At 43.1% G+C, this 13,508-nt stretch overlaps 2 protein-coding genes across 6 annotated transcripts; one reads left to right on the forward strand and one right to left on the reverse strand.

Moving 5' to 3' along the window:
• The first annotated feature begins 431 nt into the window (after positions 1-431).
• LOC139413514 (TRAF3-interacting JNK-activating modulator-like) lies at positions 432-8,772 on the forward strand. Of its 5 annotated transcripts, none has more exons than XM_071160999.1 (13): positions 432-555; positions 941-1,328; positions 1,621-1,762; positions 1,921-1,996; positions 2,123-2,150; positions 2,474-2,503; positions 2,641-2,736; positions 3,932-4,003; positions 5,009-5,149; positions 5,345-5,482; positions 5,568-5,760; positions 7,363-7,454; positions 7,631-8,772. In XM_071160999.1, the coding sequence occupies exons 2-13, from the start codon at positions 960-962 to the stop codon at positions 7,820-7,822; spliced, it is 1,569 nt and encodes a 522-aa protein (XP_071017100.1). In that variant the 5' UTR covers positions 432-555; positions 941-959; the 3' UTR covers positions 7,823-8,772. The 5 variants fall into 5 exon arrangements, with proteins under 5 accessions (XP_071017100.1, XP_071017102.1, XP_071017104.1 ...); XM_071161000.1 differs by having other exon boundaries at positions 495-555; positions 1,924-1,996; XM_071161001.1 differs by lacking the exons at positions 7,363-7,454; positions 7,631-8,772 and adding an exon at positions 6,012-7,281 and having other exon boundaries at positions 447-555.
• Positions 8,681-12,638, reverse strand: LOC139413515 (interferon regulatory factor 6-like). Its single transcript, XM_071161004.1, has 8 exons — positions 12,406-12,638; positions 11,719-11,901; positions 11,358-11,553; positions 11,104-11,196; positions 10,600-10,848; positions 10,064-10,456; positions 9,772-9,890; positions 8,681-9,610 (listed from the first exon to the last, which is right to left on the reverse strand). Exons 2-8 carry the CDS (start codon positions 11,890-11,892, stop codon positions 9,374-9,376), a joined length of 1,461 nt encoding a protein of 486 aa, XP_071017105.1. The 5' UTR covers positions 11,893-11,901; positions 12,406-12,638; the 3' UTR covers positions 8,681-9,373.
• Positions 12,639-13,508: the final 870 nt, after the last annotated feature.

Below are 13,508 nucleotides of genomic sequence, written 5' to 3' on the forward strand. Positions count from 1 at the left end.
CAGGGCAGTGGTTGTCGGTGTGCCTGGTATTCATGACGGCATCCCTACAGAGCAAAGGTCTGTCAGGGAGGGATCCTTGACTAGCCCATGCAGACTCCTGTAAATCACTCCTGTTGTCAACAAGTTGTGAGTATGATAGCAGTTAACAGACTATTTTAGAGTCAGTTGGGAATAAAATAGAGATATGAAATGTGGTTCAAAGTTTATACATCTTCTAAACATACACCGTGTGGCACACTATAAGCTTTGGCTTATCACTAACCACAGTACCCCTACATTCTGCAGGCCTTCAACTGTCCCACACCACTCTATAATAGCTCAAAATGTACGTTTCCTACATGTCACTTCTCTGATGGTTTGGCCATGTGTGACGACAGTGTGAGGATGCAATGTGGGTGTCATGATAGTGGAACAGAAGTGTGAACATGAGCAGTGTGGTTTCTCTCATTTCCTGTTCTGAGAGTGAGTATGTGACAGTTACTGAATTCAAAGACAACAGAGGAGGAGAAACGATAGAGGAGACATCAGGCTGCTGGGTTCTTTGAACATTTTCAGGTTTGTTTTTGCTACTCACACTCACAAGGTTTAATCCGTGGAGAGATGTGTGGTTTTGGTCTTCTCTTGACCTATGGTGTGTTGTGAGTGATCTGCCTCAGCTTTGTGTCAGCAGCCTTCTCATACATTGAGATGGCACAGTACAGCTAGTTTTTGCTTAAGGTGAAGCAGAACTCATATACATAAAGTAGAACTTCATACCACAGGTGTTTGAATGTCAGGCTTAATTTCCTTCATTCAATTGATACTGAAAGTCATGCTTGCTGTCCTCATTTCTCTAGAGTCAAAGCTGAATGCACTGCATCCTGTTTTGACACACCCATAACCAATCATGCTTTCTTTAAGAATCTGATGGAAGGATACTGTCTTATTCTGAATCCTGCAGTTGAAGTTCATCCACCAAAATGGAGATCCAAAAAGACCTCAGGATGAGACGACCTCAGATGGAGAGTTACGACCAAAAGCTGGAACAACGGGCAGCAAAACATGAGTTCTTGAGAGATCGCAACAATGTGACGACATGTCGCAGCCCAGGACACAAGCTGGAGGCAGACTGGAAGAGTGAGATGCAGCAGAAAAGACAGATAGAGTTCCAGAGAAGGAGACAGATTGTCCAGGCTGCCACTTTTCAGGCTGATGAAAAGCAGTCAAACAAGGAGACCAAAGTCACGATGAGGACCAACAGGCAGAGAGTGCCTCTCATACACAGACAGTCCCTCATATCAGCAGAGGATCTGGGGATCACCTGGCCAGATGTACACTCCATCGGGAAGGTAAGCACATAATACAGGGCGGCAGGTAGCCTAGCAGTTAGGAGCATTTGGCCAGTAACCGAAAGGTTTTAGGTTTGAATCCCAGAGCCGACTAGGTGAAAAATCTGTCGATACGCTCCTTCCTGTGGGTCGCTGTAGATAAGAGCGTCTGCTAAATGACAAAATTTGTAAATGTAATACACATTACGTGCGTGACATTATTTTATTATATGTATCTTAATACACAAATACTGGAATATTCCGTTTGGTCAAACACAAAATGAGTGTCACAGACACAAAACTGTTTTACCAGGCGACATGGATCACCTCACCACCACTGCATGGGGCAGAAGGGCAAAACAAAATAGGGCAGCTCCACTCTGACGTCTCACAGATATTCCCTCAAACACCACAGCAGCCCTCACTGAGGAAGAGTATGGATATCAGAGATAAAGGTAAAATTGGACTCACTGGGGATCCTTATTTTTTAATTGATGGAGGTTGGACACCCATGGCTGTACTGTCAATCATCAAACTTGAATTTCAACATACTTATTAAGTTTGAACACTGAGTTTGTTGGTGAATTTCATGATCTTCCTCTGTCCTTCTTAGTAGTTACACAGGACCAGAGTGGCCTAGTAATGTTAACCAGGCAGCTCCAACAAAGGAATGCCTGCTGTCAGACAGAGTAAGTACAGTAAGCTACTGACCTCAACATGAAGACACTGATCTGTTTAACTGTTTTATCTCTGTCATGTATTGCATGTATAACACTTTGACCTCTGACCCCCCACTCATTTCCTGTCATTCACAGGCATGGCTATAGCACTGTGAAAGAGACAGTAAGTAACTCCAATGTACTGCATCTCTGTAATGTTTTGGGTAGATTCTAATTCAAATGTGAGACACAGCAATGAATCACAGTTCTCATCTACACAATCGTTCATCATTCTGACAAGAGGCCACATTCCCATAAAGTTATGAAGAAGGCATCACTATCAGTTGTGTTACATAGAGATAGATGTTATGATATTTGAACTATCATGGGTGCAACATACATAGTCAACCACCCATTATAACTACATATATGATGTCCTTCCTTGCTCCACGTTGGGAATATATTTTATGCCTATTGTAAAAATCTCTCTCCCTCTCCCCTATGTAGGACCTTGTTCAACTCTCTGAGTATCTACAGGTGTGTAATCCTGCTCTGCTGACTCCTTAGATTGCTGCAAGTGCTTCTATATTGGAATCTGTAATGATAATACATATAATTGAGACATGCCATTTAGTCAGAAACTTACTTGTATTATGGTGCATCTCTTTCCATAGGAGGCTCTGCGGCGAGAGGATTCTCTGAAACAGAAGCTGTCTCTACTGCAGCACACCACCTCTACTCTACTGCTCTCGCATGACAATGTCTGGAAGGTTAGGACCTGGATCTCTTATACACTGATGTGATTACTCTATTTCTATATCATACTCTGTTTCATGAAGTGACTGCCATGAAGTTGACAGTAGGTTGGTGTAGTGTGTCATAGATGTTGACACAGGAGTGAAAATTAATTCCTGTCCCGTCTTGTATTTTTCCCCTGTGCTGCACTGATCCTGCAACAGTTCTATAACCCCTGAACTTTGCTGTCCCTTCCCGTTAAAAATCACTCCCATTCTGTGCTCATTTTTGCACCCAGAAATATAGGCTATTGTGTTTGTTTACTAACTATTCAAAATAATGTCAGTAACATGAGACTGTGATATGTTAACTTGCCTATTTTAGTTAAATGCACTGATTGTTGGCCTAAAATGCTCTGGATAAGAACATATTCTAAATTACCTAAATGTTTATCGATAAATAAGGTTGAAGGATGAGGACAGAGACCCCAGCAGGACGGTCTGCACATAACAGCACCGGCATAAATCTGTAGCCTACAGTTGAGCACTGCGCACATATGAACATTAACAACACATTAAAATGTATAACATGAACATTAAACAAATGATAATAACCCGTGTGATAGTACTGCATAGGTCAATCTATTTTTATTTCACCTCAGATGGCACGGGATTAGTTAAATATGTGAACAATTGGGCTTGACTGGAAAGTGAGTAGAGCACCTATGTCGCTTCAGGTCGCTTTTCCCTCTCTCCAGTTGGTAGCCTATTTGATTAAACCGCAGCATTTTTTACAAGCCATGTATACTGAAGCGAGGTGCGAGAGTGAACCGACTGAAGGGGAGGGTGGAATTACATTTTTGTATTGATTTTTACTTTTATTGACACGCTTTGCATTCACGTTAAACGCTGCACATGTCGGCTCAATCTGAAATCACCTTTACATTTCTATCGCGGAAGCGTTACAGATTGAATAGAGCCCTAAATTAGGTAATAGGCTACCGTGTTCGTCTCAGTGATCTGGTTGAAGACTGACTGTGGTGAAAGACTGACTGTGGTTTCAGAGTCGAGTTCACAGCGTTTCCACCCTCATTCTACTGGAGACTACTCTGCATCCTGTCACTGAGAAGTTGAAAAAGAAACATACCGAGAAAAAAGAACGGGCCTAATAGCCATTTGCCATCTACCATTTCCTATCCCCATTACATCTCATATTTCTCTACCCTCACAGGTCTGTTGCAAAGAGGACAAGATGAAGGGAAAGATTGGGGCACTAGAGTCACAGCTGAAGATCTGTGTGCAGGTGTGTTCAGGCACAATGTCTGCACCTACACTACCATTCAAAAGTTTGGAGTCACTTAGAAATGTCCTTGTTTTTAAAATATTTTTTTTTGTCCATTAAAATACCATACAATTGATCAGAAATTCAGTGTAGACATTGTTAATGTTGTAAATGACTATTGTAGGTGGAAATGGATTATCTACATAGGCGTACAGAGGCCCATTATCAGCAATCATCACTCCTGTGTTCCAATGGCACGTTGTGTTAGCTAATCCAAGTTTATCATTTTAAAGGGTTAATTGATCATTAGAAAACCCCTTTTGCAATTATGTTATGTACTTGTCCTCTTGCTCAGTTGTGCACCGGGGCCTCCCACTCCTTTTTGTATTCTGGTTAGAGCAGTTTGCACTGAAGGGAGTAGAACACAGCGTTGTACGAGATCTTTAGTTTGTTGGCAATGTCTCACATGGAATAGCGTTCATTTCTCAGAACAAGAATAGACGGCAACTTTCATAAGAAAGTTCATTGTTTCTGGCCATTTTGAGCCTGTAATCGAACCCACAATTGCTGATACTCCAAATACTCAACCAGTCTAAAGAAGGCCAGTTTTATTGCTTCTTTAATCAGAACAACAGTTTTCAGCTGTGCTAACATAATTGCAAAAATGGTTTTCTAATGATCAATTAGCCCTTTAAAATTATAAACTTGGATTAGCTGATACAACGTGCCATTGGAACACAGGAGTGATGGTTGCTGATATTGGGCCTCTGTACGCCTATGTAGATATTCCATTAAACATCAGCCATTTCAAGATAGAATGGTCATTTACAACATTAACAATGTCTACACTGCATTTCTGATCAATTTGATGTTATTTTAATGGACATTTCTTTCAAAAATAAGGACATTTCTAAGTGACCCCAAACTTTTGAACGGTAGTGTATGTAACTTACAGTATGAATGTACATACAAAATCACCACCAGGCTGAAACACCAAAGAGCAATCATTATTCTCCTCTTCCTCAGAGGCTGTCCAGGGATGGAGCCAAGAAGCTGCTGCTACAGTCGGAGCAGCAGAGGCAGGAGCTGGAGGAGATGGCCGTGGCCTCACTTCAGAGGGTCACTGACCAAAAAAACAAAGCCCAGGACAGAGCTCACAGCCTGGAAGTAAGGGGTCAGACAGGGCTGCACTCTGGATAATGCATAATAGCACTGTGTTCAATTGGTATTTTCCTATTACAGTCAATTATTAATTTAATTCATGTAATTGATTTGCGAAATATGAGATTATTTCATTTCAAATTAATATGAAGGGATGTCACAGGAGTGTCACTGTGTGTGTGTACTTTGTGTGTCCAACAGATGGCACTGCAGACTGCCCAGGTTGAGTCATCACAGTGCCGAGAGCGCTATGAAGAGGAGAGGAGGAAATGCACCCAGCTGAGGACGTCTCTGGTGCAGAACATAGACCATATAAACCTATTACAGAGCCAACTAGAGGTATGCACGCATGCACACTCACGCTATATTTTACGAGAGTGAAATAATATATGCTTTAAATAGCATCATCCCCCTGTGCATCCAGAAAATTATGGGACAGGATGCAACTCTGGAGGGTCAGCTGCTGCAGCACCGACACACTGAGGCTGAGCTCCACCTCAAGATCAACCTCCTAGAGGACAACCTCCACACCTGCAGGACACAACTAGAGACATGGAGACAGCAAGACACCATGAAACAGCAGGAGGTTGTCAGAGGACAGCAACAGGACTCCATAGGTATAATACCGTCGTAGCCAAAAGTTGAGAATGACACAAATATTAATTTTCAGTCTGCTGCCTCAGTTTGTATGATGGCAATTTGAATATACTCCAGAATGTTATGAAGAGTGATCAGATGAATTGCAATTAATTGCAAAGTCCCTCTTTGCCATGCAAATGAACTGAATCCCCCAAAAACATTTCCACTGCATTTCAGCCATGCCACAAAAGGACCAGCTGACATGTCAGTGATTCTCTCGTTAACACAGGTGTGAGTGTTGACGAGGACAAGGCTGGAGATCACTCTGTCATGCTGATTGAGTTCAAATAACAGACTGGAAGCTTCAAAAGGAGGGTGGTGCTTGGAATCATTGTTCTTCCTCTGTCAACCATGGTTACCTGCAAGGAAACACCGGCTGTCATCATTGCTTTGCACAAAAAGGGCTTCACAGGCAAGGATATTGCTGCCAGTAAGATTGCACCTAAATCAACCATTTATCGGATCATCAAGGAGAGCGGTTCAATTGTTGTGAAGAAGGCTTCAAGACACCCAAGAAAGTCCAGTAAGCGCCAGGACCGTCTCCTAAAGTTGATTCAGCTGCGGGATCGGGGCACCACCAGTGCAGAGCTTGCTCAGGAATGGCAGCAGGCAGGTGTGAGTGCATCTGCACGCACAGGGAGGTGAGGACTTTGAGGATGGCCTGGTGTCAAGAAGGGCAGCAAAGAAGCCACTTCTCTCCAGGAAAAACAGAGACAGACTGATATTCTGCAAAAGGTACAGGGATTGGACTGCTGAGGACTGGGGTAAAGTCATTTTCTCTGATAAATCCCCTCTCCAATTGTTTGGGGCATCTGGAAAAAAGCTTGTCCGGAGAAGACAAGGTGACTGCTACCATCAGTCCTGTGCCATGCCAACAGTAAAGCATCCTGAGACCATTCATGTGTGGGGTTGCTTCTCAGCCAAGGGATTGGGCTCACTCACGATTTTGCTTAAACAGTTTGGTGATGAACAATGCTTTTTCCAGCGTGATGGAGCACCTTGCCATAAGGCAAAAGTGATAAATAAGTGACTCGGGGAACAAAACATCGATATTTTGGATCCATGGCCAGGAAACTCCCCAAACCTTAATCCCATTGAGAACTTCTGGTCAATCCTCAAGAGGCGGGCAGACAAACAAAACCCACAAATTCTGACAAACTCCAAGCATTGATTATTTAAGAATGGGCTGCCATCAGTCAGGATGTGGCCCAGATGTTAATTGACAGCATGCCAAGGCGGATTGCAGAGGTCTTGAAAAGGGTCAACACTGCAAACATTGACTCTTTGCATCAACTTCATGTAATTGTAAATAAAAGCCTTTGACTCTCATGAAATACTTGTAATTATACTTCAGTATTCCACAGTAACATCTGACAAAAATATCTAAAGACACTGAGGCAGCAGACTTTGTGAAAATTAATGTCATTCTCAAAACTTTTGGCCACAACTGTACATTATATATCCACTAGCAGATTTAAATAAAAGTTGGATTGCGTAAATTACTGTAGTGGGTCAAAGTTGTTTAAACTGCTATTTTGACCATGATATTTATTAGTCTGTAAATGTGTTGACATCAATAGAGCATTCATTGGATGAGCAGTTTCAGCCAGCCATGTCACACCAGAGCAACAAGAAACAAAGCATGATGGAAGCCAATGTCAAAAGGAGAGAGGTCAGAATTTGTCTACAATTCCCTTTCATCTTAGTCATGTCAAACCCAGAGTACAATCAATCACTTTCTGTCGCCAATGTCTTCATCCTGTATGTCTCCAACATTTTTATTGGCTCTGCTCGATTTTAATCCTATATTAAACTTGATACTGACAGAATCTTTCTTTTCCCACCAAGAGACGTTGTCGTCCCTGGTTCATCCTGACCCTATTCGTGGTAGTCATGGTGGTGGCCATTTTGACATTGTTACTGGCCAATATCCCCACGACAAGAAATCAGCTGTGGGACCTTTACCAAGTACTACAGGAACACACAGAGAAGTACCTCTATGACATGACATTACCACAGCATTGCTATAGGCCCATATGACACATTTTTTAAATTTTTTTATTTCACCTTTATTTAACCAGGTAGGCTAGTTGAGAACAAGTTCTCATTTGCAACTGCGACCTGGCCAAGATAAAGCATAGCAGTGTGAACAGACAACACAGAGTTACACATGACCTGGGAACTGATCAAACCTCTGAAGAACTTGCTCTAAAGGGTTTGGGAAATACAGTATGTTCTATGTATTTTTACATCACACTGGATGCAATTTTTTTTTGTCATCATAAATATCTTTGCATCTTGAAGTCAATTTGTATTCATAACCATGCATTATGGTTACTGCCTCTTGTTCATGCTTACTTGTTGTATTCGCTCAGTCAAATACATGTCCTCAGTATAGTTAATACATTTGCCACTTATAACTGGACAGTAAAACAGACATTTTAAATAACTGACCGCTTTGCTAATTTGACATTTTTATTTCAAAAAAAGGAAAATACAAATCATTAGAGGGAAAAAGAGTTGAGATCCTTTCTAACATTAAGTGCACACCCCTTATACTATTTTTACTAAACAAATAGATTCAATTCCATATAATGATAAGTGTAGGATATACATCTGGAAAATCAACATTTAAATGATTTTCTCTACTAGCATCTTTAAATGATCTTCACAAAAAACTAAGTTATAGTAAACTGTTCACATACCTAGCAAGACCAGTTAGAATCACATGAAGGAATGGATCTCAACAGTCATGGGCGGTAGGTAGTCTACCCGTTAAGAGCGGGGAGCCAGTAACTGAAAGGTTGCTGGTTCAAATCCCGAGCCGAGTAGGTGAAAAATCTGTTGATGTGCCCTTGAGAAAGGAGCGTATCCCTAACTGCTCCTGTAAGTCGCTCTGGATAAGTGTCTGCTAAATGACTTAAAATGCAAATGTCACAATGCTACTTTTTCTTTATATTGTTTATAATAAACGGATAACTTAAAGTACAGTATATGCATGTATCACTTATTGATGAAAGTTCAACTAAATCTTCTAAAATGCATTAGCACTCAAACAGGTAGCAAACATGAGATTGAGATCATGTTTTATGAACAACAAGGACCAGGACAAAGCTTGATGATTATTCAGAAGTCACTGTCTGTATTGTGTAACTGGCGACCAGGGTCATGTCTGTAACTCATTGACGATGTTCAATGTTGACTTGCAGCCTACAGGACTTTGACCCACAATGCTGCTCTGGTTCAAGGCCCTGGAGCTTACAACTGCAGACAGACACTATCACCACACAATGTTTTACTGACTGCCACAGTAACAGTATAATTACAATGCCTGGTAGCAGCATTTACCACAATATATACACATGGACCAATGAACCCTATAATAGACCATAATAACAAAAGGGGGAAAAGAAGCTAAATCAATGTGATTCCTCTCCCTATTCTGATGAACATGCCTCTATAAACATAAGTACTAGTTTGCTGATTGTAGATCCCCTCTTGGACCAGCAGTAGAGAGGCAGCAGTGTCCAAACAGAGCTGTGTGTGAGAGAGACTGACTGGTCTGGTAGGGCCGTGGTGGACTAGGCTACTTCACTGGGCATGCAGGGCCGGGGACAGGTGCATGCCGGCTCCTGGGGCCAGAGCCTGAGGCCAACCTTCCTGGCCCTGGTGGGTCTGCAGCAGGCGGTACAGCTGCTTCAGGTGGGTCACGATGTTGTCCTTGATGTCTGGGATGGAGATCTGCAGGCGCACGCTGCCGCTGTCGAAGGAGCGCATGCAGTCGCCTGAGAACATCTCAGTGATCATACGTGCTACCACTGGAATAATCTGGAGGGGAGCAGAGGGCCAAAAGACGTGGCAGTTACAGCGAAGGGACTCAACAAAACACATGCTTGAGGGTCAATTCAACATTTTAAAATAATGAAAAACAAATATTTAAATGAGTTTTCTATGAATCATTGCATCCTGATACAAAGACAGTCTCGTACCTGTACCATGATGAGCTTCTTCTCTTTGGGTCTGCTGTCAGGCCACTCCTCTCCGAAGCACAGGTTGATGTCGAACTGAGGAGGGCTGGCCGACTGGCCCCTCTGATGGGCTATCACATCTGCACAAAAACCCATCACAAATCATATCACATAGCAATTCAGTATCACAGCACACATGCAATAACAGCTACAGTACATGCCACATTATCACAATACCGCATAAGGGCCCTGCCTAAAACACAAGAAAGATGTGTGAAGAGTCTATGCTAAGAGGATTGGAGTCACTGCTTACCACTGAGAAAGGACTCCAGACAGAACAGCTTGATCTTCCTCTGCCTCTCTATGAGGTTGGGTGCTTTGGGGTTGGGGGCGCAAGGGCCTGACCAGTACACCTTGCATTGGCAGAGGCGGATGGCATAGATATCATGGCCGCTGATCTCCAGGACGAGGCCTCGGTCCATGACATCCAGCAGGCGGTTGGTGAAGACCCTCTGCGTGTCGTTGGCGATGTGCTCAGTAGAGGGGAACCTCAGCTGCTCCAGGCTGATAGGACCAAACAGCTCCTCCTGGTTGACCATGGGACCTAGGTCCCCGTAGAAAAGCCTACAGCCCTGGGGGTTACTGACCGTCATGGCTGGACACACCTCCTTACCCCGGTACTGGAACTGCACCTCCAGGTCTGTCACTGAGGGAGAGACAACGAAACACATGAAGATAAAGAGAGTCACTCATTGGTTGTCTGTATGGACAAGATGCTGTGATACTGTATGCAGTCCTATATTTATCTAATGGAGGAGTTTGTTTGTGTAGTTGCGTTAGTGTTCTCACTAGGCAAGGAGCTGATCCACATCTCTGGCGAGGCGAACATCACGTCAGGCATGGGAGGGGGAGGCATGTCCAGTGGGGGGGGGGGCGCCATCTCCAGGGGCGAAGGCTGCATCTCCATATCCAAAGGCTCTTCTTTGGGCCACAGCTTAACTTCCTCTTTGGGCCACACTTCAACTGATGGGGGACAGCTGGGGGGTTGGAGGGGCGATACAGACCCCGGTGGAGACCACATAAGAGCGGGGCTGGTGCCTGATTGGTTACAGAGAAACAAAGCATGATTAGTTGACATAACAAAAACCATACTGGGATATTGGAATCAAAACTGGGAGTAAGCCAAACAAAGGGGGGCAGGGGGTTGTTCTTGGACCAGGCAAGTTGGAAAACATTATCTAGAGGCTAGATCTGGACTCTTATGTGGTCTAGGATAAATGATGTGGTAAAAATTAAGAATTAGTATTAGAGGGGGTCTCAAATAAATAAAGAGAGATATTTGACATGACTAACCGTTGGATTTTGGATAAGGAGGGAGGGGCTCTGAGCCATCTGATTCATCTTCATCCCCATCATTTGGTGTCCAAGACCCCGGGTCTGAAGATCCTGAGGAGAGAGAGAAAAATGAGAAGGAGAGCAAGGGATGGCAAAAGTTTAAATACGTTTCAGAGCCGCTACCAAACCCGACAGACAAGTGACTGTAAATAATCATATATCTACTATGGTTGTATAATTATTATATTTTTATGTCATCAATGGCCAGTTACCTGGGTTACTGAGGGGCTGTGGGATGTCACAGATGTCGTAGATCTTCAGGGGGTTCATGGGGACTTCTTTGGTGCCGTCGTAGACAAGGTTGAACTCTCTGCTCTTGTTGAGGGCGCAGCGGAGCTGAGCTTTCCACTTGGCAGGGTCAGGATCATCAATACCCTCCTGGAACTTTCCGGTCTCTAACGCCCAGGCCTGGTGCAGGGGAGAGAGGAAGCAGATGAAGAATACATTCAGAGAATATAGTTAACATCAACCTTACTTCACTCACCGTTGATGCAGCCACAACCAATTCACCTGCCAACACATTAGCCCACATGTATCGTTTCACAAACTGTTACAGAGATGTGCTTTACTCACCTTAAAAATAGTGTTTTCTTCCTCGTGCTGGGGGGTGTGCCGTGTAGCGTGTTTCCAGGGGATCCTGAAGCGCTTATTGTCTCGGTCAATCCACACCAGGCCTGGGTAGAACCCACTGTCCACCTGGTCCACTAGCCAGGGCTTGAGCCGGACACGCCGCGGGGTCAACGCCATGCTTATTGTCTGGGGAGGGGGCCACAATGGGCAGGTTAGATATTTACTATCCATATGGTACTATCCATAGTACTACTCAGACCTCAAAAAGCCCAGAATAACATGCAATTTCACTGATTTACAGCTATTACTTAAAAGGTCCTCCCAAAGGTGCATATGGTTGGTCTTATGATGCTACTGCAGGACATGGTTGTTACACAGGTCAGTTGAGCATGGAACATAAATAAAGCAATGTTCAACGTTAATACATTAATTCAAATGAATGAACCATAAGGTGGACTTCTTCCCAGCAAACAATCCATTAGGATAGGCTACAGACTGTTGTAACATGTATGTTACGCTTCCAACCACTTGCTCGCACTGTAAATTCGAGCAACATACGAAAGACCAGTGGCTACTTTTTTTCACAAATAAATTGTTAGTAATTATTATTATTTTTTAATCAAGTTACGAATTTAAAACTATGTAATGGTTGCAAACAAACCAAATCTAGGATACCGCTGTGAAACGTACCTGCTGTTGAACGTAACCAGGAAGTAGGATACTTAAGATCTGGGAGAAGGTAGAATACCAAACTTCAGGAAAATATTATTCTCCAAAATGTTGGAACTTCTATGTCCTTTGCAATCCAGGTAAACGTATAGATGACCCACGGATACTTCTTATCACGGGAGAACAATTCTGATAATGTCCGGAGCAGGCCGAGCAGTTTATGCCTTTTCCGCTTCCCCTAACGAAACTCAGGTAGAGCCGTGACGTCACACACGTTTCATTCTGGCACACCGTTCCAGATTATGTCGCGTTCAAGTGCTAGTCAGAACAGGGAAACGTGGACATTTCCGATTTGATAACTGGCTGAACGTGGCACGTGTATAACTATAACCAGTTAGCAAATTGGACATGTCAGAGTTCGTAAATCCGATTAGGACTTGAATGTGGCACCACTTTCGGTGGAGCCTTATTGTGACCATGATGACTAAATGACTCACAATATTTGTCAGAATTTTGTTACCATATGATCTGTAAATCGCTATATGTGTTTGTTGTTTTCAAAAGTTCAAAATAAGCAGTTTGGAGTTTGTTGTTATTTATTTAAGCAATAAAGCCCGATTAGGTGTGATATATGGTCAATGGTTTTCTTAAGCACGAAGCAACGGCAACGTGGAGCGCCTGTATACAGCCATTAGTCGTGGTATATTGGTCATATACCACAAGCCCCCGAGGTGCCTTATTGCTATTATAAACTGGTTACAAACGTAATTAGAACTGTACAAATATTTTGGGGGGTCATACCCATGATATACATTCTGATATACCACAGCTTTCGCTCAATCAGCATTCAGGGCTCAAACCAACCAGTTTCTAATTAAGCAATAAGGTAGGAGGGGTGTGGCATATGGACAATATTACATGGCTAAGGGCTGAAAATATTTTTTTGGGGGGTCATACTGGTGGTATATGGTCTGATATACCACAGCAATCAGCATTCAGGGCTGGATCCACCAGGATTATAATTTCATTTAGCACACACCATGTGCCTTTTACGCATTTACACTGACAGTGAGGGGGTTCGATAAATCTCGCCTGGGCACCAATGTAGGTGTGTTTTGCAAAGG

Source organism: Oncorhynchus clarkii, chromosome 7 (assembly GCF_045791955.1).
Source record: "Oncorhynchus clarkii lewisi isolate Uvic-CL-2024 chromosome 7, UVic_Ocla_1.0, whole genome shotgun sequence".
NCBI lineage: Eukaryota > Metazoa > Chordata > Actinopteri > Salmoniformes > Salmonidae > Oncorhynchus > Oncorhynchus clarkii.

What these genes read in the sequence shown, in the direction of transcription:
- LOC139413514 (XM_071160999.1), top strand. Translation starts at nt 960, where the DNA reads ATGGAGATCCAAAAAGACCTCAGGATGAGACGACCTCAGATGGAGAGT. An exon ending in ATAGCACTGTGAAAGAGACA is followed by an intron (nt 2,151 to 2,473) that starts GTAAGTAACTCC and finishes TCCCCTATGTAG; the next exon opens with GACCTTGTTCAACTCTCTGA. An exon ending in CCAATGTCAAAAGGAGAGAG is followed by an intron (nt 7,455 to 7,630) that starts GTCAGAATTTGT and finishes TTTCCCACCAAG; the next exon opens with AGACGTTGTCGTCCCTGGTT.
- LOC139413515 (XM_071161004.1), bottom strand. Translation starts at nt 11,892, where the DNA reads ATGGCGTTGACCCCGCGGCGTGTCCGGCTCAAGCCCTGGCTAGTGGAC. An exon ending in GTGGATCAGCTCCTTGCCTA is followed by an intron (nt 10,457 to 10,599) that starts GTGAGAACACTA and finishes TCTCTCCCTCAG; the next exon opens with TGACAGACCTGGAGGTGCAG. An exon ending in AGAAGCTCATCATGGTACAG is followed by an intron (nt 9,611 to 9,771) that starts GTACGAGACTGT and finishes GCTCCCCTCCAG; the next exon opens with ATTATTCCAGTGGTAGCACG.